Source organism: Mya arenaria, chromosome 7 (genome assembly GCF_026914265.1).
Source record: "Mya arenaria isolate MELC-2E11 chromosome 7, ASM2691426v1".
NCBI classification, from domain to species: Eukaryota; Metazoa; Mollusca; class Bivalvia; order Myida; family Myidae; genus Mya; species Mya arenaria.
This window is the reverse complement of record NC_069128.1, coordinates 20,472,665-20,497,991: the sequence shown is the minus strand read 5'-3', so window position 1 is coordinate 20,497,991 and position 25,327 is coordinate 20,472,665. Positions and strand designations below refer to the sequence as shown.

Sequence of the window (25,327 nt, the reverse complement as noted above, 5' to 3'; positions counted from 1 at the left end):
AATAACTAGATTTGTCCATGGATGTGAAAATCCTTAGCATTATTATTATTTATTATTTACCAAACTTATATAGCGCCCTTTTCATATACACGTTCAAAGGCTCTCTACAACGATATAATCTGATAGCTAACTACAAGCAATATCATTAAAATACTAGACAGCTTTTGAACAATAAATGTACAACATACTAAAAAATATGAAACACAATAAAATGAAATGTGGTATTTAACTGGTCGTCTGAATTAAAAACAATAAATATCAATATCATACGATAAAAAAATAGTCTAGCGAAACTTTGAAAAAATTTAAAAATGATATTAATATAATTTACGCCTGACATCTAAATTGCATTTTTATATTGTATCAATAATCTAAAACAGTTTACATAGGATATGTAACTGTACTAAAAGATCATGGTAGAACAGGTTGTAAAATTATGTTTAAAATCACATAATGGTCACACAGTCTTCGTGAATCACTGTCACAGATCATTTCTGGTAAAATGCTACTCATACGCCTGTTTGAAATAGTGTGTTTTAAGTGCACGTTTGAAAGAACACAATGAACTTGAGTCTCTCACACCGGATGGTAGATCTTTCCACAGTTTCGGAGCTGCATATTCAAAACATCGGTCGCCGTAGGTTACAGTTTAACTTTTTGGTATCACTCAAGTAAGTGCTTTGTTTTGAGATCGCAGATTTCTTCGTGGTTTGTAAACACATAGCATTTCTTCCAAATATTCTGGTGATTTTCCGTTTAAAGCTTTGTAGGTATGCGTTAAAATTTTAAACTGAATTCTGTATTGCACTGGAAGCCAATGTAGTTCTTTAAGAACAGGTGTGATATGATCGTACCGCAAGGTTATGGTGATGATGCGGGCAGCTGTATTTTGAACGATCTGCAGTTTGTTGAGTAATGTTTGAGAAACTCCATACAGTAGTGCATTGCAGTAATCTAGGCGCGAGATAACCAATGAAGTCACAAGTTGTTTAGATGCATCGATTGTCAGATATTTCTGAATTCTGCCTATTTGTCTAAGATGTAAATAACATGATCTGCATACTGAATTAACGTGTTCTTCCATGTTCATGTTTGAATCAAAGATGGCACCTAATTTTTTTACATTAACAGACTGTTTAACTTTCGAGTCACCGACGGTTACCGATAGATCTTTAATGTGTTTGGAGTTATGAGGAGATGAGAACATAATGACTTCTGTTTTATCAGTGTTAAGTTTGAGCATGTTTAGATTCATCCATGATATTATGTCTCGAAGGCACGATTGAATGCGTTGTAATGTTTCTTCCTTAGAAATGCCATCTAATGGTTTGAAAGATAAATACAGCTGTGAGTCATCGGCGTAGAGATGGTATTGCAGCCCATGCTCTTTGCAAATGGCACCAAGGGATTTAGTGTACATTGTATAAAATTTTGGTCCTAATACGGACCCCTGTGGAACACTTAAATTCAGTGTGACCGGGTTTGACACCACCCCATCAATGTATACTGTCTGTTTTCTATCTTGAAGGTATGATGTTATCCATTCAAGTGGTTTTTCAGCGATTCCGAACACATTTTCAAGTCTTTGTAACAATTTGATTGTGTCAAAAGCTGCCGATAGATCTAGCATTACTAGGATGGTTGCATTACCATGGTCAAGGGATTTAAGAACATCATTTTGGACTTTGATAAGTGCAGTTTCTGTCGAATGGAATTTACGATAGGCTGATTGATGTTTTTCTTGAAGCTGATTTTCTGTCAAGTGTTCATCAATGCGAGAACTCACTACTTTTTCTAGTGTCTTTGATACAAATGATAGATTTGAAACAGGTCTATATTTTTTTTAAATGTTTTGATCCAGTGTTTGTTTTTTTCAAAAGAGGTCGAACATAAGATCCTTTAAACTCTGATGGAACGTTTCCTGTGCTGAGCGAAATGTTGATAATGTTCGAAAGAAATGGTAAAAGTTCATCGAGGCATGATTTTAATAGCCATGTTGGTATCGGATCCAGTTCACATGATTTATTGGAAGATTTATTGATTATTTTCTTAACTTCTTCTGCTGATGCTGTTTCAAAGTGAGTCGGACTATTTTCAACACTCAATTGTTCTGTTTCTGATTCGACTAGGTTAAGAACTAATTTTGATTTTATCTCATCTCTGATGGTTTCTATTTTCTTAACAAAAAAGTTACTAAACTCTTGTGGCAATTTATGAGTTTTTATGTTTGTAGGTAAAGATGTCTCAGTTGGATCGTTCAGTAGATCTTTTGTGATTTGAAACAATTGTATTTGATCGCCACCACAAGCTGCTACCTTATCCAAATAATGATTCGCTTTAGCCTCTACCAGCATATTATTTACTTTTGCACATTGATTTCGGTAAATTTCGTGGTCAACAGTCAGTTTAGATGATTGCCACTTTCTTTCGCAATTACGCCGCAGATGTTTTGCGTCATGTAACTCCTGAGTATACCAGGCACAAGAAGGTCGTAACACTATTGTCTTTGTTTGAAGTGGGGCATGTTTTTCGAGTAAGGTTGATAGTACATTTGTATCTACTCTTACAAGTTGTTCGGGATCTGTGCTTTCAAGATTGTCACGTAAAATTTCTGATGTTTCAATGTCACTTTTGAAGGAGTCTATATCAATTGAGTTCAGTTTTCTATATGTCACTGTCTTTCGGATAGGTGGCGGTTTTTCAGCAACGGTATTGAATATAACAGCATAATGATTTTTTGTCTCTTTTCCCGATTTATTGTCAGACAACCAATAAATGAAAATATTACCGAGTATTATTGATTACAAGAAATGGCTATTTTTGCCTTCCAGTGGAATGGCTATATTATGGTTTTCTGCGCAATAATAACAATTATCGGATACACTGAAACGCAATTTGTTTGTATTTTATAAATTTTACGTTTGTGTGAATTAGAGAAAATGGCGCTTTTATTACTTTAATTAATCTTAAAATAAAAATATTAATTTTCAACACCTCTCCAAGGCGTATGTTCATGATTGTTCCTTCCGTCAATAAGCAGTTAAAATTGCATAAACACTCATTAGATCAGCTAATTAAACTTCAAATAATCTACAAATTCATAAAACGATCCAGTTAATCGTTTATGAGACGCAATTAGTTTCCATGCACAAATTGAAAGCAAGGAAATGTTCATTTGACTTCACTTTTTCGAAACATCTCAAGTCCCTTATAACAGAATTAAGCTATGCAGACTAGATTTGTTTTGGTAAAATGTATTTTATTCTCTCATATTAAAGAGTTTTGAGACTATTATTGAAAGCTATTTAAAGATAATACTGATAAACTACTTTTTGCTATATGTAAACTCGAGAAAAAGCAACGTTTTTGTCTAAATGAAATAAGGGGCTTTAGCCTGTTATACTTCCGAGAAATTGGGGCTTGAACTGTAACATAAGACAGTTCTTGATAAATTTACAAAGGTAAGTACGTCCACATACGCTCAGTACATCGGCATTTACGACCATACAAACACAGCGTTAAGTACATCGGCATGTACGATCATAACAACACAACGTTAAGTACAACGGCATGTACGACCATTTGAACACAGCGTTGAGTAAACAAGCATGAAGGACCATTACAACTCAACGTTTAGTACACTACCAAGAAGGACCATAAAAACACAACGTATAATACACCGGCATGTACGACCATAAAAACACAACGTATAATACACCGGCATGTACGACAATAACAACACGGCGTTGAGTACACCGGCATGTACGACCAATAAAACACAACGTTAAGTACACCGGCAGGTACGACTATAACAACATAGCGTTAAGTACACCGGCATGTACAACCATTACAACACAGCGTATAGTACATCGGAGGATAAGGCCATAACAAAACAGCGTATTGTACACCGGCATGTACCCCACTATCAACACAGCGTTTAGTGCACCAGCATGTACGACCTTTACAAGACAACGTTTAATACGCCGGCATGTATGACCATTGTAACACAGCATTTAGTACACCGGCATGTGCGACCATTACAACACAGCGTTTAAATACACCGGCATGTACGACCTTTACAACACAGCGTTGATTACACCGTCATGCACGACCATTACATCATAGCATTTAGTACACCGGTTAATAGTGATTATTCTAGAGACCAAAAAGGGGCAGGGTGGGCCAAAAAAAGGGCAGGGTGCACCAAAATCAGGGCAGGGTAGCATATGTAGCGGCAGCCGGTCGTTAGAGTGTTTAAGAAGTACAACATGTGTTTAGTGTTAAACATATTAAGTGTTATGTCCACATGCTCATTTTAAAATAATGGAAATAAATCAAAGTAGCAAAAAACAACTTGACAAGCAATTGTTGATAATTAAGAATTTTATTCATGTAGATGCATTAATCCTCAAAACATTAATCAAAAGACAATCTATTGGCTATCAAATCATCAGCCAGTACCATTCTTTCACACATATTCCAATAATATTCATGCCTGTAGTGTTTTATGTGAAAATGTGGGAAATAATTGTACTGACTGAGACATGTACTAAAAATTATGAAAAACATAGTCTACATTGTTCACATTTTTTTTCTATAGTATGTAAATTAAATTATTTAAAAAAATAAAGAATTTAATTATTTGTCTTTGAAAAAGAAGCTTAGCAAATGGAAATATTTCAGGGTGGTATGGGTTACAACTAATAAATAATTTATAAATTATGCAGCAAGTTTAAGTTTTACCAACAGCCCATTCACTGAAATCACAAATCAGCACTTTCTCACATATCACAACACTTTTTCACAAGACACAACAGTTTGAGTGACCCATCTACTTTAAACCATACTTGCAATGTAATAAATGCAGAATTGAGCAGACAGATGCGACCCATAAGGAGCACTCTGGGCAAGGTATACTTATTAAAAAATGACTTAAGACTCTTTGAAAAGTTTTCTGTTTTCACAAATATTTTGTTTAAGGCCTGCCTTAGCAACGATTAAGTAAATGGATCAACTCAAATCCTTCTATTGGGCTTCTGGCTGTGCCACCTCTTCAAAGCTCTGTTGAAGTCCAGGTACTGATCATTCCTGTGAATCATCAGGAGATGATGTACTGACTCAACTTCAAGTCTGTTGCGCAGGTCCGTCTTGGTGCGGGCCAGAAGACTCTTTCCACTTCAGCAGTGCTCACAGGAATAACTGCTGCTGTAGTACAAAGCTTCTCCACATCAGCCCCAAAGTCACCTGTAGTTGCCTTCATCTTCTGGAACACTTTCAGAAGGTTGACTGGTCCTGACACAACTTCAGAGTCCAGAGTTGAAACTGCATCCTTAAGTCTGTCCCATTCATATAGAACCTTGTCAACATCCATTTTGAAGTGTTCAGCCAGATGCATTATCTCATCATCGCCGTAAAAGGCCGATTTTTCATCCATGTTGAACACACTCATGTTGTCTATGATGTCTGATGAGGCAAGTCTGATGTTGATGTGGTGAATAAGGTTGTCGATGAATTCCTGTTCTGCAGCTTTCACTGCACCAATCTGGACCTCTGTTGGTGTGATGTCCAGGTCAGCTAACAGCTTCACAACTTTCCTGGTGCTTGGGCCCTCTATCTCCTTCAACCGAGTCAGATCTGAAATTGTTGAATCCTTCCTTGGCTTGATGGTGGACAGGTCAATTTTATTCTTCTCGAAGATCATGGTTAGTGTTGTCAGTGGCTTCAAGGCATCGCAGAGAAAGAAGATGAGGTGGATGGTCTGGTACATCTTCAGTTTTTTACGAGTCCATTGGCACTAGGGCCACTGCCGAGTCTCACTTTGTCATTTCCAGCCTCTATGGCGTTCTCCAGATCCATGTTTACTGCCTGGTAAGTGTCTCTCAAGGAAGTGACTGCATCCAGATGTGACAACCAGCGTGTGTGGGCAGCTTGCTTGATTTTCTTCTTGCCGCTGTCATCAAGCACCTTCTGGATCCGTTCTAGAGAAGCAGTTCTGTTACCCGATGAATGGTAGTACTGTGTGTCAGGAGGTCGTCAGTATCCCTCATCACCTTGATGGACTCAAAGCTGTCCTTTGCGGCGAGAGCTAGGCGGTGGTTGTGGCAGTGGATGGTAACAATTTCCGGCTTCATTTCCTTTAGTCTGGTGGACACACCTGTCTTTTTACCAATCATGGTATTGCACCCATCAGACGCAAAGGCTACAAACTTATCTACACTCAGATCCTCTATCACTGTTTTTGTCTCATTGAAGATTGTCTCTGCTTTGCCATCAAACACTCTTACATCCTTGATAAAGTCCACACATGTCTCACCGCTCACCTGGTCGACATATTTCACGCAGAAGGCGAGGTGCTTCTTGTTTGAAATATCCGTAGTCTCGTCTGTCATAACCGCATAACCGGGGCTCTCCAGCACACGCTCCTTCACAGTCTCCTCAATGTCTTCCACCATGGCTTGCAGAAACTCGTCTGTTGTTGTGGTGCTGGTGTAGGTGGCATTCTTCCCCTGCTTTAAGTGCTTAAGGTCTGGACACTTAAGTTCAGTTGTGGCAAAGTCAATGAAGTCCTTAAATACGGTTGTTTGTGGGACGTTGTGTTTGATTAGAAAATGTAAAATTTTCATTGCACATGTGACAGCTTTGAACTCCTCTGGTCCCATTGGTAATCTGTCCCGGAAGGCCGTGCCAATGTCCAACTGAACCTCAGTCTCGATGCGCATAGCTTTACGGTGCATATCCGAATTCTCATGATCTGCGACTTTGTCCTGTCTCAGGGTGGCGCATCCTTTAATGTTCCATATCGCACTGCCATTGAGACCTTTAGTGTTATGTTTTTGGCACAGTTTACAAAACATTACATCTACTTGGCCCTTGTCAGACTCTTCACTTCTTGTATACAACCATGGCCTAGTGTCTTTCCACTTAGAATCAAACCCCACCCGGTGTTTAGTTTTTACAGTCTTTCTGGTAGGTGTAGCCGGTGGGGAATCTTCCACTGAGATGTTAGATGTATGTGGTTCCACCACCGTAGGAGGCTGGGAGTTGGTTGTCTCTGCGATAGAAGACGATCCATTATCAGAATCTCCAGGGTCAACACTGAAAATGGAAAGTTTTGTCTTATTTTCGGTGTCGTGTTTAGATACTATTTTATTAACCACCCTTAATTTTTAGCAATATCTCATTTTGAGAAGTTTGTGAATGCAGGGCCAGTGTCTTATTGATCATATGTGAAATTCATAGTGGAAAAAAGTTGTGACTTCATTGGGTTTTTCATGGGAAATGTTTAATCTAGGCGTACATTATCCAGTAGATCCAGATTAAAATGGGATACCAGATCTAGATCTACACTGCTTTTTGTAAATTCCATAAAGGCTTTTCTAAATAATTGAAAACAAAGATAGATACTTATAAACAGAAAATTGAAAACAATGAGGGTTAATCTACATGAAATATTTCAGTTTTGATTATAAAGTATCAAATATCACATTATTGCAATTGTAATCATAAATATATCCGAAGTGGCATTCACTGTTTTCCAATAGGAACAATAAATCTAAATGAAATGATAAAGAATAATCTTATATGTGTCGGTCTTCCGAGTCTGAAATCAAATGTCTTGTCAGGGTCTACATGTTTTGCACAGACAATAATGTTTGTTTTTTTGTACCTAGACAACTAGTAAAATCATGAATAATCATAATCTACGTACCTTTTACATCCTCCAAAAAAGTCCGAAATCGAACGATTATTCCTAGCTATTTTAGATAGCTCACGATCTTTTTGCACAAGCTTCCGTTTAGAGGAAGGCATCACTAGAACTTAATATCGTATTACGTACAAGAAGTGTTATCTATCAGACTAAAATCGAATATATGCGACAGTAATTCACATTTTCTTACCTTTTCTCAACTCCATTTTCGTCTTTTAGCGAGTTCAAGTAATTTAAAAACATTAAAAAGTAGCCGAGGTAATTCGGTCTAATTATCGTTATTTAACCTCATTATCAATCTATTTCATCTCTCCCCAGCTCTATCATTAAATACCGCTTCGATAATTACTTTCCTAACTTCTTAATTCTGTCTACGGCATCAAACAATAAATGCCGACATGTTGTTCACACTTATACCGCTATACGCTATTAGTACAGCATTAACACCGGGAACCGCGCTTAAAGCATATAGCGTGCTGTGTGTATCGATTTTTTACACGCGCTAGTTGTAAACAAGCCAGTGACAGACACATGCTGTGCATAATTGCTGATTATCAAGTGTCAAACAAGGCAGTTGATGGGATTAAAACAGCGTGGCGCTAATTAGGTAGGAATAGGGGCAGCGTGGGGGACCGGAAAAAGGGCAGGGCGGAGCGCCCCGCTATTCCGCTCTAGAATACCGGCGGTATGCACGACCAATACAAAACAGCGTATAGTACACCGGCATGTACGACTTTAACAACACAGCGTATAGTACACCGACATGAACGACCATAACAAGGCAACGTTTAGTGCACCGGCATGTACGACAGTTACAACACAGCGTATAGAACACCGGCATGCACGAACAATACAAAACAGCGTATAGTACACCGACATGTACAACTATAACAACACAGCGTATAGTACACCGGCATGAACGACCATTACAACATAGCGTTTAGTGCACCGGCATGTACGACCATTACAACACAACGTTTCGTACACAGGCATGTACGACCATTACAACACAGCGTTTAAATACAAAGGCATGTACAAACTTTAAAACACAGCGTTAGTTACACCGGCATGCACGACCAATACCAAACAGCGTATAGAATACCGGAATATACGACCATTACAACACAGCGTATAGTACACCGGCATGTACGACAATTACAACACGGTGTTGAGTACACCGGCATGTACGTCCATATTAACACAGCGTATAGTATACCGCATGTACGACCATTACAAAACAGCGTTTAGTACGAAGGCATATACGACCATTAAAACACAGCGTTTAGTACACCGGCATGTACGGCAATTACAACACAGCGTATAGTACACCGGCAGGTACGACCTTTACAACACAGCGCATAGTACACCGGCATGTACGACAATTACAACACGGTGTTGAGTACACCGGCATGTACGGCCATATTAACACAGCGTATAGTATACCGCATGTACGACCATTACAAAACAGCGTTTAGTACGAAGGCATATACGACCATTAAAACACAGCGTTTAGTACACAGGCATGTACGGCAATTACAACACAGCGTATAGTACACCGGCAGGTACGACCTCTACAAAACAGCGCATAGTACATCGGCATGTACGACAATTACAACACGGTGTTGAGTACACCGGCATGTACGTCCATATTAACACAGCGTATAGTATACCGTCATGTACGACCATTACAAAACAGCGTTTAGTACGAAGGCATATACGACCATTAAAACACAGCGTTTAGTACACCGGCATGTACGGCAATTACAACACAGCGTATAGTACACCGGTATGTACGTCCATAACAAAACAGCGCATAGTACACCGGCATGTACGTCCATAACAAAACAGCGCATAGTACACCGGTATGTACGTCCGTAACAAAACAGCGCATAGTACACCGGCATGTGCGTCCATAACAAAACAGCGCATAGTAGACCGGCATGTACGTCCATAACAACACAGCGTTTAGGGTGCGAAGAAAAATCCTGCAAACGTAAATGTGCCATATACATTCTCGCTTTAAAATATATTGATGAACACATAAACGAATATCCTCATAGAGTGTATGGACAGAATTGTCTGCGTTTAAATTCAAATACATTTTTCAGAGAAGTTTTGTATTACCATGAAAGACATATAACCAGCTGAGCTCTAAACCACTGTCTAAGTTTTTGTGTTCATTTATTGCGGGTGTAATAATACAGTGGCACCTCCAGTGACAAGCTTAGTAGTATAAGGGGCAAACAGATACTCACCGGGAGAAACACAGCGTCACCAAACAACACAAATAGACTACACGTGCATCGCCGGGGACAGATCTGTATGATAAATGTAAGCCACACTCTGGATCATCATAGAAGGGGGGGGGGGGACTTCTTGACTACTTGTTACTCTTCTAGTAAGTACTTATGCGTTATAATAGGGATAGTTCCCCTGACACTCTTTAAACAGTCCATTAATTGTTGTGGTTATGTGGTCAGTTCTTCGTCCTCTTGCTGAACCGATGTAAATAATGAATTGAAATCAAATTCATTTTTGGCTGTAGAAGATTTGATTTCCCTTGGAATCTTGACCAAAGGCCTTAATAAACATACTACGATATACATGTAATGCGCTTTTAAAAGGTGAAAAGACATAATATGATTTTATTGACTTTTAATGCAAGTGGTAAAATCTCGTGAAATCCTTGCGCCTCGTGAAATTCGAATCTGAAAAAATCCCTTATGGGCATCATTTCAAACTATGATCAGCTTGATATTTTCTTAATGTGTATCATTTCCTGGTTCCAAAAACAAAATTTGAATTATGTTTACCGTCAAGTAACACTTATTTAAACTTGAATTACCCTACCTCCATTTTAGAATTATTGATAAAAAAACGACATCACCTGATAGACAAGAAAAATCTTTATTTTTTCATTTTATTTTCATTTTTATGATAAATCTGATATCATTGTAACAAGATATCTATTTGCTTTCAGAAATTAAACATTATAATATAATCAACAAAAATAATCAAACTGTACTGATATTAACATACTGTTTGACCACATAAAAATTGAAATATGACGTTTTAAAGCAAAATCAACAAGTTCTAAAAATATTCATGCCCTATTCTTTGTCAAAGAGTAACTAAATAATAAACAACATCCCGTTTGTAAACATTATGCGAACAAAATTAAAATGTTGAACCATCTTTTTTTTTAAAAAAAAACACATTAAAGTTCGGGTTTCTAAACCAGCAATTTTAGCTTATAAGAAGCTAATATTTAAAATATACATGCGTACAAATGCTTTTGATTACTTTTTTATGAAAATACAATATGAACCTCTATTAAAATGTTAGCTAATGAAAACAAAGACGACAAAAAAATTGTGTTTCAGGATGGATTCGAACCTGTATTTTGAATCGCTCCAAATAATTGTTGTCCTGTGCATAACAGCATAAGCTATTTAGCATTACAACTGAAGAGTTTTAAGTGGAGGTTTTCATTAGAGGTTTGCTACCTTAAAAATCGTTTGCGAAATTTCACCTCAAACATGAACGTGTAGACTCGCCGATACTTTCATAAATCACTCTCCTCGTCTTATCATACATGTCCCTCTAAACGTGTACAATGTTCACATACCTTGATGACGTAGTTCACAAAAAAGTAGCCTTTACGTACACGTACCCGTAAAAGGAGTGTTACACAACCTCTCTATTTTCCCCTTTGGCGTACCGTATAACACCGAAAAAGAAATACTATATATATATGGGTCGTCCTAAATTTATACGTTGCCACACCCGTAAACACACATGCATATCACTATATATATATATATTATATATATGCCTCGAATCGTCTTAAGGACGATAAAATGTCGCCCCTTTCTTTCAAACAAATATTAAAACTTGTATTGAATAGACATTCGAATGCTGAACTGTACAAGTAAGTGATACCACAAGCAAGTCCACATATCCTCAAATGAATCACGAAAGCTGTGGTACCAGTCCCGCTTGTTTCCTTTTCTGGATAATGTTGTTCAGCAGTTCATCAAACAGCTTATGGACACCATCTCCCGTGTTTGCGCTAGCTTCATACAAACTGAAAAGGAACCCTTATTTGTTTTACAATAATAGAGAAATAGTAAGTCCGGTACTCCAGATATTTGTACAAGTTTAAAGCGTGTACTCTGTAATCAGGACAGTTGTGATCTATGTCATACAGATATGAGTAGGTTTGTGTTCTACGTCATACAGATGCAAGAGGTTTTGTGATTTGCGCCATGCAGATAAGAGTAGGTTTGTGATCTACGTCATACGGGTACGAAAAGGTGTGTGGTCTATGTCATATGGGTACGAGTAGTTTTGTAATATACGTCATACGGGTACGAGATGGTTTGTGATCAGTATTTTTGTGATGTACGTCATACAAACGTGAGTAGATTTGTGATCAACGTCATACGGGAAGGAGTAGGTTTGTGATCAACGTCATACGGAAAGGAGTAGGTTTGTGATCAACGTCATACGGAAAGGAGTAGGTTTGTGATCAACGTCATACGGAAAGGAGTAGTTTTGTGATCAACATCATACGGGAAGGAGTAGGTTTGTGATATACGTGATACGGGAAGGAGTAATTTTGTGACCTACGTCATACGGGAAGGAGTAGGTTTGTGATTTACGTCATACGGGAAGGAGTAGGTTAGTGATCTACGTAATACGGGAAGGAGTAGGTTTGTGATATACGTCAAACGGGAAGGAGAAGGTTTGTGATCTACGTCATACCTGAAGGAGAAGGTTTGTGATGTACGTCATACGGGAAGGAGTAGGTTTGTGATATACGTGATACGGGAAGGAGTAGGTTTGTGATATACGTGATACGGGAAGGAGTAGGTTTGTGATATACGTCATACGGGAAGGAGTAGGTTTGTGATCTACGTCATACGGGAAGGAGAAGGTTTGTGATATACGTCATACGGGAAGGAGAAGGTTTGTGTTATACGTGATACGGGGAGGAGTAGGTTTGTGATATACGTGGTACGGGAAGGAGTAGGTTTGTGGTCTACGTCATACGGGAAGGAGAAGGTTTGTGATATACGTCATACGGGAAGGAGAAGGTTTGTGATATACGTCATACGGGAAGGAGTAGGTTTGTGATATACGTGATATGGGAAGGAGTAGGTTTGTGATATACGTGATACGGGAAGGAGTAGGTTTGTGATCTACGTCATACGGGAAGGAGTAGGTTTGTGATCTACGGCATGCGGGAAGGAGTAGGTTTGTGTTATACGTCATACGGGAAGGAGTAGGTTTGTGATCTACGTCATACGGGAAGGAGTAGGTTTGTGATCAACGTCATTCGGGTACGAGGGGGTTTGTGATCTACGTCATACGAATGACGTCGTACGATTAGGTTCGAGCAGGTGAACGTCAATGACAACTACAAAATCACGAAAACGAGAGCAGGAGATCCTGATATTTGAATAAATATCCTCTTTCTGCTATCGTCTAGCTTTTTAATGTAAACGTCGGCTTCGGAACCTTACATTTTATGAGTGTCGTAATAAGCGCGTGTTTAGTCTCGATAATGAGTCCCGAAAGATCAAACTATTTTCAAAAACATGCATACATGCGCTTCTAAATGGCAATTAAATAAAGATTAATATTTCAAAAATGACGTTTACGACATAGCATTATACTGATAGCAAACCAAACATTCACTTACTTCATTTTACGGCTGGTTGCCCATTTTTTTGCTTCTTGTGTTGATATCATCCTCTTTCCGGCTTTTGTATCTACCTGAAAGGAGTTAGCAATTTTGAAGTTAGTATGCAAATGCTACTATTTGCAAACCGTTCTGGTCAATTAATTTAAGCACGATCACAATACCATTTTGCACCGAGGTCAATGAGTACCACACAGACAGTGGCTTCTAACAGTTAGTTTCGGCACTTCAAACGAGTTTCGTTTGTCACCGCGTCGTTCTTGTAGGCGTAATTTAAAGATACGATGTTATTAATCGGTTGAAGTAAAGTCTGTGACGCCAATGTAAACTGTACATGTCCGGATGCTTAACGTTGCTATATGTCAATATACAGGCTATATATATATTGCACTTAATTTGAAATTAACTTGATGAACTATGGTGGATTTAAAGCCACGATCATGCAATACTGTTCATTTGCAAACAGTTGTTATAATTTTAAAACACAAGACAAGTAGGTGTCGTTTGTGTAATGCTAATTTAAAGGTACAGTGTCAGATTAAAAAAAATGTTGCAGACTACTGTTTTTTTCATTATGTCAGAATATTTAATCCATATTTATTCATGACTCCTTTTCATTGACCGTTCCATAGAGACTGAACTACCAACCTTTATCAACAACGATATTTTGATATCAATGCTACATGTATATGTTTTTGAACGTTGTATGTCTTTTGTTTGAAGTGTTTGTTCAGCCTTGTTCATTGTGTCATTAAACACGATGATGGCAATACGATACTGGACTTGTCCCTGAAGGTTCCAGTGCATCGAGGGTTTTGCAGGACCAAAACGCAAAATGTTCAGAGAGTGTAGCGCTTAAGCAAGCATAAATTCATGTGACCTTCCATATTGCAAGTTATGAAGTCAAATGATAATTTTAAATATAAGTTTCAAACACGCCGGAACTGCTGTCTACTGAAAGTCTCAAACACGCCGGGACTGCTGTCAACTGAAAGTCTTAAACACGCCGGAACTGCTGCCAACTGATAGTCTCGAACGAATCCCAACTAATGTCAGTGACCAGTCTCAAACACGCCGGAACTGCTGCCAACTGATAGTCTCGAACGAATCCCAACTAATGTCAGTGACCAGTCTCAAACACACCGGAACTGCTGCCAACTGATAGTCTCGAACGAATCCCAACTAATGTCAGTGACCAGTCTTAAACACGCCGGAACCGCTGCCAACTGATAGTCTCGAACGAATCCCAACTAATGTCAGTGACCAGTCTTAAACACGCCGGAACTGCTGCCAACTGATAGTCTCGAACGAATCCCAACTAATGTCAGTGACCAGTCTCAAACACGCCGGAACTGCTGCCAACTGATAGTCTCGAACGAATCCCAACTAATGTCAGTGACCAGTCTCAAACAAGCCGGAACTGCTGCCAACTGATAGTCTCGAACGAATCCCAACTAATGTCAGTGACCAGTTTCAAACACGCCGAACAGGTGTAACATCAACATTAGACCCCGTTGAAAAGTGACCCCATGGATCATTTTTCAATGTTGAGAATGGACCCTGCCAACAATTCAACATTAAGTTTTGATCCAAAAATCGTTGAAAAATGATCAGTCGTTAAATTTTGATCACAAATGGGGTCATTTTTAACAGGTGGAAAAAAGTATATGTACGCATAGAGGCGAAATTTTAAGAAATTAAATAAAAACTATGACAACTACATCATTATACAACGCTAAGCATGCGCGGATCAAGACTACAATGCCGGGGGGAGGGGGGGGGCATGAACATATTTAAAGAAGGGCTTGTCAAATTTCAGGGGACCTGTCCCCTCGCCACCCCATCCTTTACGGCACATGGTGACGTTTCTGAACGTTTCCGTGCATAAGAGAGGAGTAATGCAATGTTCCTCATTTAAGAGGGGCATATAAATTTGCCCTCCAGACCATGTGTCAGTGCATCCCACCATAATTATCAAATCTGTGTCCTTCAAAACTACAAAAGTATAAGATCTAGAGTCATGAAACTTTCATGTTTAATATGTCAGCATTAACTCCTCATTAAATGGGATTCGTTCACAGATTGCCAAATTGCGCTTTTTAATATTTTTGTTTCATATTCCAAAATAAACTGATGCATCGCATTAGATATGTTAAATTTTGAAAACTGTCAATTGGACTTCTTCCAACTATGTGGATATATCTTTATGGTCAAAAAGTGTCTTTGAAACAACCTGATTTTTTAAGCGTTAGTAAAGCCATGCGCGATAATACGATAGTTTAAACGCGTTGGATAATATTTTTGGACTTATAGTCGTAAGGTGGGTAGATCGTGAGTTCGAAACCCCGCCCTGCCAACATTTTTGTTTTGCTTTTTGCATTTTCATAATTTCTTTGTCAAACAGCATCAGGATAAAATATTGACCATAAAGAAAAGTTTTCCAGGAAAGGGGTGTGGCGTTTGTAAACAAAACTATAATTTACTAAATTTAATGTGACTATGGCGTAATTGGTCAGATTCCATTACGGGCTCTTTACCCGGGTCCAACGTGAAATGTGTTCGCCGAATTTTAAGTGAGGGAAATTGTGGGAAGCGGAATAAAATGGCGGCGTTGAAAGGAATTTCGGTGTTTCAAGGATGTAATTTCACCTGGTAAGTAAGTTATATCACCTTTCTCGCAATATAAATACGCCTACCCGGAGACCACACGTGTAAGCGTCTCTCGGTTTTTTAACCTATGTTTTTAGAGGCCTTTACAAAAAAGTTATTGAATGTATACGCTGAACGATTGATTGTTTACAAAGTGAAAATAAAAAATTGCGTGACTTGAAACTGTATTTTCGGCCCAAGTTTACCATTCTTGTACCTGTTTTAGCTAATTGTTATTGAATATTTGCATTATTTATCTTTTTGACCGCTACTGCACTTTCATGGGTATTATACGGCCGATTTTTTTCATGTTTAAACACCTTTTATGTTGGGCGACGAAGTTTCACGTTGGACCCCCTGTCTTTAGTCACGACTCATTGAAGAGCGACTTTGCTATTCTGGTTTTGCAGCCATATACAATCTATTAAATATTACATTGGATACAAACTTTCAAAATGCATGTGTCGTCATAGGCGCTGTGCGAAACTAGGTAGCATTGAACAATATAGGTCATCTGTTCAAATCGAAGGGAAAGCTTGTTTACACATTTGATGTGCATGCTAAAAGGCTTAGTCACGTGGTCGAAAATAAGCTTGTTATCACCCAAGGCCATGCTATGAAAAGGAGAGGATTCGATTTCGCACAAAATTGGCTTAAAACAGAAAGTCTCGAAAATGAGTCAAAACCTGTTTCTTTTGTCGAAATAAATAGTTTATCAAACTGCACACACTATTCATTCTCCACTATATTCATTATTATTAGAGGAAACTAAGTAACAGTTGTCTAGGAAGACTTGTAAATGATGTTTCAACTTATTTTATCAAATGGTTTCTGAATCAGAATTTCTGAAGTCGATTAGGGGCCAAATTCGAGCAAGAGTAACTTTATTATTTAGAAAAGGCTGATCACGCGATGGCCTATGAGACGTTTCTATCCAGTCCATCGGCTGGCTATTGAGATATGACCTTGATAATGACTAAACGAAACCCCAACCATGGTTCATTATAATTATACATCTTAATATAAACTCGTATGAAAACTAAAGGGTTTCAAATAAAGGTACATTATTTTGAAGACCCATTTATCAGGAAATTTATACGATTTGACCACTTTAACCAGATATTATTAAGGAGTTGTTTACGACCAAATTGCGATCCAATATATTGAGTTATTATGATAAATTTATGGCTAAAACTAATGATTTGTTACCAGTGATACGACTGTTATACGAGGTACGTTGTATTTACGAGTCAAGTTGTTGCTTTTGAATTACGAGTCATTATGGTCAATCTAGCCTTTACGAGTTCTGTACGTTACGATGTGTTTACGAGATGTTATGAGTAGTTGCGATTTAATCCCCAGTTACTTAGGAAGTTATATATTCAACTTTATTTGCACCATCATTCGAATACAGACACCCAAATAAAAAGCATAGCGCACGAAAGACACATTTTGCAATTACACCAACGGTATCTCCAATTGTGAAGAAGACGTCAAGTTATTGTAAAGTACCCGTGAACGATTTTGTCCTAAATTTTAGCATGCCTGGAAAACTATCCCTTATGTTCAATGTTTTATCCTGATGCTGTTTGATATATATATATATTATATATATATATATATATATATATTATATATATATATATATATATATATATATATATATATAAAAGATGCAAAAAGCAAAACAAAAATGGCAGAGCGGGGTTTTATAACCAACGACCTACCGACCTCACGACTATAAGTCCGAAAGTATTTTCAGCGTGTTAGACCACTCGGCAACGAGGTCGGTACACTACCTTCAATATAAGGAGAGGTCTGCAGAGCGTTAATAACGCTGTAGAAATCAAGCGGTTTTAAAGAGTCCAGTTGTCAGTCTTCAATTTTTAACATAACTAATGCGTTGCTTCAGTTTATTTTGGAATATAAAACAAAAAATCTTAAAAAGTGCAATTTGGCAATCTGTGAAAGAGCTCCTTTAATCACTTAAAAATATGAAACTGATGTAAAAATGTTTATCTTACAACTGTATGGTAAAGGGCGTATTGCATAAGCTTATTGGGATAACGTTTTCAGTGACCAGTCTCAAACAAATCCAGGCTGCTTTCAACAATAGTCTCAAACTAACCAATACTTTTGTCAATAAGCGGTCTCAAACATACCAAGACTGCTGTCAATGAGCTGTTTGGATTAAGCTAAAACTTCTGTGAATAAGCAGTCTTATACAAACCGAGATCGTTGTCAATGACCAGTCTTAAACAACCCTTATGAACAATGTCAAACAAACAAGAATGTGCCCCACAAGCTTTCGAAAACTAACATGAAATTTGATCACAATGGAGCTTATCCGAAACACTACACGGACTTGAACGTGTACCTCTCCGAACAAGTATAAGACGCAGATGGACTTAAAAAATCGTCTGCATTATTTTCTTTGCACGTGTAGGTAACTAACAAAAAAACAGTAAACGTACAAGAAACTTTCGCTCAACCTCTCCAGTGTCGTTTGTTTACCTTATTCGCTATTAGAACTATTTCCTGTACTCCTCCACCGCTATATTTCGTGACTTCCTTCATCCACGTGTCCAAACTCTCAAATGAGGCTTGGTCCGTGACGTCAAACACCAGGAAAATGGCGTCGGACTGACCGTAGAGCTCATTTCTGACGTCAATATATTCCGGACTTCCGGACAGGTCCCAGAGATGAACACGCACTATAACAATACAATAATGTTGTAAACACACGGTGGAGAAATTAAATAGACATGTGTACTATATTGTTTAATTTAAACCGTGGACTTGAAAGTGAATTTATACCATCTCAGTGTTAGTTTCAATGATGACCTATCTGTGTGCATTCATCAGAGCTCTACTGTCAGGAATCTCGGCAAGCCTCGTTACCGGCTTATGCACGTGCATTTGTTAGATCCCGGACATGAAGCACATGCTAGATATTATTAAGAATGTGACAGACGTTAGTACCAAAATCGTGTGACAACTTAAAACCGATAAGAGTTAACTTAAGACAGCTGCCGGCCAGTTCAGTTGCAGTCGGGTTTTCTTTCAAGTAAGAAATCCTCCCTGTGATCACTACGATTGATAGTGTAACAATGACTGCCGAGGATCACCGACTTGTCGAAACTACCCGCGATAAGTCCCTGGTAATCTTATCCTGTCAATGCTTTTGTGATTTATGAATTGGAGACACTACCGATGCCAAACTTATCAAACTTTCCAGGAAAGCTTGTCATCGCTATTGCTTAGCTGAGATAAATAAAGAATGCCCCCAAAACAGTTTAGTTTAATATTTACAAAAATGTACGCAAATTTTACGTTTAAAGCGTGTGTTGCTTTTCTCAAAACCAGGGGGAAAGTCTGTTGGATGCCGTCGGAAAGATGTATGGCGCATTCCTGACAAATTTCAGTTTCCCCTGTTTATCCCCGCTATGCCATACATACAAAGGCTTGAAATGAATACATACATTCGTATCCTTTTACGTTCTGTATTTTGAATCCATAATCAACACCAACGGTCGGCTGGTACCCTCCACTGAACTGCAAACCATATGGACATAATATAACATACATTATACAAGTTTCTAACAACACGTATATGTGACCACCGCTTGGTTCTCAAACAACAAGTATATGTGACCACTGTTTGGTTCTCAAACAACACGTATATGTGACCACTGCAATATTAAATTTTGCCAAAAAACTTTATCAACTATTTGCTCAAAACAGTCATTAATAAATAAACGAACATCTTTATACGGTGTTTAAGTATTTCAAACGGTGCTTTATGCGGGGAACCGTTACGTGACCTAAATGCAGTGATATGTCTGCCTCATACGGTATGCGGCGGCGTGGTGCCTCCAAGTCGCACTGTATACGGCAATGTTTCAGAACTCTTCATATTTCAAGAGTTAATTTAGTAATATTTTCATTCATGGCCATATTTTCGCACCTTTTATTGTGATGGCCAAAGGCGTTACTGTATATCATTGTTGTTATAATAATACACTTATTTATAGAATATTTAATAATAATATAAATAGACTGAATAAGCAATAAACGGAAGTAATAAAATAATACTAAATAGCTAAATTAAGGCAATTTACTCATTTTTGAAGAATTGTCATTCCAGTTTAAAGCTCTTAAAATATAATATTATAGCATGTAGTGTTTTTTTTCGTACCACTGTATGAATTTATACAAATAACATTTCCACGGAAATGTAATATAAATCTGCCATTTAAACCTTCAAGTTTTGTATTATAATAAAATCCCAGGGTTTCAAATCTTGGATGAATTTGTACGGGAACTAGCGGTGCTGGTTCTCGAGCCTGGCTCTCAGAGCCACCGCTCGTACGTGTGGTCGTGCATGGTACGAGATCTGTCTCCTCTCTTCTGTCTTTCCTTCTGGCTCTGTGAGCCACCATCGTACATGTGTATGTGGTCGCACATGTTTCGAGATCTATCAAATCTTGATTACTTTCTTATTTTTGCCTCCCTTCGCCACACTTTATCTTCCCATTACACTACAACCCCTCTTTTCTTCTTAAATATCAAAAACTTTCTTATGTGCGTTCAACCTACTTCCGCTTCTTATCTCCTTCCTCACTCTTCTTCCCCTGTCACTTAATACTTTAAACCGTATCTCTCCCAAACCCCGGACAATATCTTTACCACATTCCCTTCTCTTTCTCCTCTCTCTCAATTCCCTTCCAACTCATATCTCTCTCCCCTTTCTATCCTCGCTTTCTCCTTATTCCTCCCCTCCCCATTCTCTTCCCTCAATATTTCCCCCTATTTCTCTTCTCCCCATCACCTCTTTTTCTCTCCTCTCTTTATTCCCCTTCTCTTTTCCACCCTCCTCTTTTCCACCCTCTTTCCCTCCTCTCTCCTCCCTTGCTCCTCTTTTTCTCTCATTTATCCCTTATCTTCTTTCCCTCCCCTTCATCTCTAAGACTTTTTCCCTCCTCTCTCCCTCTTTTCTATCCATTCTCTTTTCTCCTCTGTTTCTTTTCCCTATATATAATAATTTATTTTTAATAACATAATTTCAATAAAATAAAGGTAGAGGCGCGGAAAAACATTTTTTTGATACGCATAACTCATGAACTCAAGACGAAGGTAAAAAAAGCTTCGAATATTGACAGAATCAAGAATGAAAGATGAAGAGTATTGACGGTCAACAATTTCTGGAGTCTAGAATTTAGTTCATCACAATTAACCTTACTATATAACCGCCAACAAGTAATGGCAATTCTTCTTTTAGCAGCGAGTTTTGAGGTCCTTATCAAAATGACTCTTCTTACAGGTATTATAGTACACTTACACAGATTAAGATAAACAATTGAGTTATTTTAATTGTTGTTTTAGTGTGTTAAAGAATTGGGATGAACATGGGTTCTAAAAATGTACAGAATGAACCAGTTAGCATTTCCTTAAAGCGCAGATTTGTCTCCAAAACATGCGATCTGCATTCGGAAAACGATGGTAATACCCTTCGCTGACAAAAACAAGTCGTTTCAAATATAATCGTTTCAAACCCCAAACAATGAACGAGGGAACCTGGACGCACCTGACATTACTGCCCTTGATTAACTACAATATTACAGGTTATTGAATGTTAAGCTGGTTCTCATATATGTAATAAGCTTTCCATGGATAAAATGCTAAGATGACTTACCTGATGCGGTGTGCATCATTTTGCAATTGATTTGCACTTATTAAGTATGTGATGTGTTGTTATGTTTGTTCGTAATGTTATTAAAGACAGAAAAAGGTTATGGAAATTTACTTACTGTTGCAAAAAGCATGACTATAGCATCACACGTACTGATTCCAGGTTTAACCATTTAAATGATCATGATGATGCTTTGTATAAAGAATATATTCTATTACTGATATTATGAACCTTCGATTGTTGTCCGATAGTAAATCGAAATGCTTGGTTCGATTCGATTCGATTATCGATAGCAAATATAGTCCGATTTTCAAACACTAATATTTGACCACTGCTATGTTCTCAAACAACACGTTTATGTGACCACTGCTATGTTCTCAAACAACACGTTAATGTGACCACTGTCGGTTCTCAAACAACACGTATATGTGACCACGGCTTGGTTCTCAAACAACACGTATATGTGACCACTGCTATGTTCTCAAACAACACATTTATGTGACCACTGTCGGTTCTCAAACAACACGTATATGTGACCACGGCTTGGTTCTCAAACAACACGTATATGTGACCACTGCTATGTTCTCAAACAACAAGTATATGTGACCATGTTCTCAAACAGCACGTATATGTGACCATGTTCTCAAACAACACGTTTATGTGACCACTGCTATGTTGTCAAACAACACGTATATGTGACCACCGCTTGGTTCTCAAACAACACGTATATGCGACCACTGTTATGTTCTTAAACAACACGTTAATGTGACCACTGGCGGTTCTCAAACAACACGTATATGTGACCATTGATTTGTTCTCAAACAACACGTATATGTGACCACTGCTATGTTCTCAAACAACATGTATATGTAACCACCGCTTGGTTCTCAAACAACACGTCTATGTGGCCATTGCTATGTTCTCAAACAACACGTATATGTGACCACTGTCGGTTCTCAAACAAAACTCATATGTGACCACCGCTTGGTTCTCAAACAACACGTATATGCGGCCACTGTTATGTTCTTAAACAACACGTTAATGTGACCACTGTCGGTTCTCAAACAACACGTATATGTGACCATTGATTTGTTCTCAAACAACACGTATATGTGACCACTGCTGTGTTCTCAAACAACACGTATATGTGACCACTGCTAGGTTCTCAAACAACACGTATATGTGACCACTGCTATGCTCTCAAACAACACCTATATGTGACCACTGTCGGTTCTCAAACAAAACTCATATGTGACCATTGCTTTGTTCTCAAATAACATGTTTATGAACACTGCTATGTTATTATACATTTTGAATATATGTTTATTTACGACGCAATTTTCTTCATGTTCAATTACTTTTAGAATCGTGCCGAGAATATGTGATGCATATTAAAATTGCTTGATGCAAACTTTACATACCTTGCTTTCACAGAAGTGTTTTATAAGACATGTTTTCCCAACTCCAGCATTCCCTATGCCAACTATCTGAAACAGACAACCACGGTCGCGACTAAAATAAAACATATATGACAATACTGCATCATCTATTTTTCGCCGACCAAACTGGTGTTCTTGCCTTGAACTGGCCGTCTGTGTTGGCCGAAGTTTTAGTCAGCAACTTATCGGCAATCATTCGCAAAAGGTTGGTTGAATATTGACAACCAAAAACAACTACTCGGCGAGCGACTTGCAATTATACGCCTTCGGTTGGCATGATATGTTATTATTCCTGATTCAACATGAATTCCAGTAACGAGAACTGTCTTAGTGGAAATTGAAAGTGTTTGCCTCCGGAAACATGTGCAACAAGATTTACTTAAAAATCAGAACGATATCAAAGTTATGGTCAATTTTTTGCACGATGACGTCCGCGATGCCAAGACTACACACTTACTATATATCAGCCATAGAACAGAAGTATGTTGTTCATGAACACAGAAGCTGTAATGGTAAAAAAAATAAAAAAATTATCCCAATGATCCCTGTCAGAGCCTTCAAAAGGCTAGACCGAAAGTGAGCTTAAATGCACATACAGAGGAAACGCTCATTCCCAATATCACTTTGAGAGTTCATTATAACAATAAATGATGAAACACGTCAACACCAGTCTACAATTTAAGGTAATTTGTGCTGTACTTTAGCAAAGATTGATAAAAAATAATATTACAAAAGATACAAATAAGATATAACGTAAACTTACGGTACATTTAAACTTGATAGTTCATGTTATAATATATAATTTCAATATGTATGCTGATAAATATGTGATAAACAAAATATACTACTGCACGTAACTGGCACGTAATGGTCAGTGGTAGTCAGTGGTCATTCCGTTTTTTTCTGTTCTCTATGGAATTATCCCAAACATTTAGTCAGAATTTCTTCTGATGCTTTGTTAACATTATAAATCGTTTGATATACATGTGTACATGTATAGACATGTAAAGGGACGCAATGCATACATGTTTAGACATGTAAAGGGACGCAATGCATACATGTATAGACATGTAAAGGGACGCAATGCATACATGTATAGACAAGTAAAGGGAGGCAATGCATACATGTATAGACATGTAAAGGGACGCAATGCATACATGTATAGACAGGTAAAGGGACGCAATGCATACATGTATAGACATGTAAAGGGAGGCAATGCATACATGTATAGACATGTAAAGGGAGGCAATGCATACAGGCTGCACTGTGACACGTATCATCGTGAATCATGTATTTAAAAATTAACCATGAAACACATGGGAAAATAAAAATGGGGAAATAATAGTCTTAGAAATTAGTATCAAACTGATACCACACAGCATATTTCACATTCATTTGCTCCAATGGTGACATGTGATCTGTACATATAAACAAAACTATATGTGTCTTTCAAGATTATCTGCTATTGTTAAACCGCAGTAATACGTCGCTATTTTATGATGAATCGTTATCGTTGGTAGCAGTGACCTCTTTGATAAATCTGAATAAAGATTAAATACTTTGGGGTCAAATGTCGCTAGAAATACGGGTCCGATGAAATGACACCACAGCAGGAGTTCATATTCCTTTCAAATGACTGTGGCATCTTGTGTCTTCAACAATTGCATGCGCATATTCTGTTGGTACATGAATCGTTGATTAACACGCCAGTAATAAATATATTAGAATATAAACATAACCACATCATAACAATTGTTTAAAAGCCAAACCGACTGTACAATGTACATACCTTTATCCATATCAAGTTATCAACCGCTTCCTGGGGATTTTTCGCTAAATGTCCGCGTTGTCTATCCATTATGGTGATCGCCACGAGTGAAAATATTAAAAAAAAAAGTATAAGTACGAGTGAAATTAAATGTACGATCTTACACTGAAATCAACAGATTGAATCGAAACTTGTTGCCATGTATAAACAAACAGTTGCATTATGGGGAACTGGGAAAACCCAATACAGACATACACCGTTTCGAAAATTATAAAATATAGTTTATTTGAAATTCAATGTTTTGAAGAATCCCAGCTGATTTTTATCATATAGAATAAGTATTTATTTTGTTTAAACAGAATAG

The 25,327-nt window shown here is 37.9% G+C and overlaps 1 protein-coding gene across 2 annotated transcripts; it reads right to left on the bottom strand.

Moving 5' to 3' along the window:
* Positions 1 to 10,916: 10,916 nt before the first annotated feature.
* On the bottom strand, positions 10,917 to 25,170 carry LOC128240182 (dnaJ homolog subfamily C member 27-like). 2 transcript variants are annotated; one of them, XM_052956701.1, is made up of 6 exons: positions 24,985 to 25,170; positions 23,178 to 23,243; positions 19,547 to 19,619; positions 18,579 to 18,778; positions 13,416 to 13,489; positions 10,917 to 11,795 (listed from the first exon to the last, which is right to left on the bottom strand). In XM_052956701.1, the coding sequence occupies exons 1-6, from the start codon at positions 25,051 to 25,053 to the stop codon at positions 11,681 to 11,683; spliced, it is 597 nt and encodes a 198-aa protein (XP_052812661.1). In that variant the 5' UTR covers positions 25,054 to 25,170; the 3' UTR covers positions 10,917 to 11,680. The 2 variants fall into 2 exon arrangements, with proteins under 2 accessions (XP_052812661.1, XP_052812662.1); XM_052956702.1 differs by having other exon boundaries at positions 23,178 to 23,239; positions 24,985 to 25,124.
* Between the last annotated feature and the right edge of the window lie 157 nt (positions 25,171 to 25,327).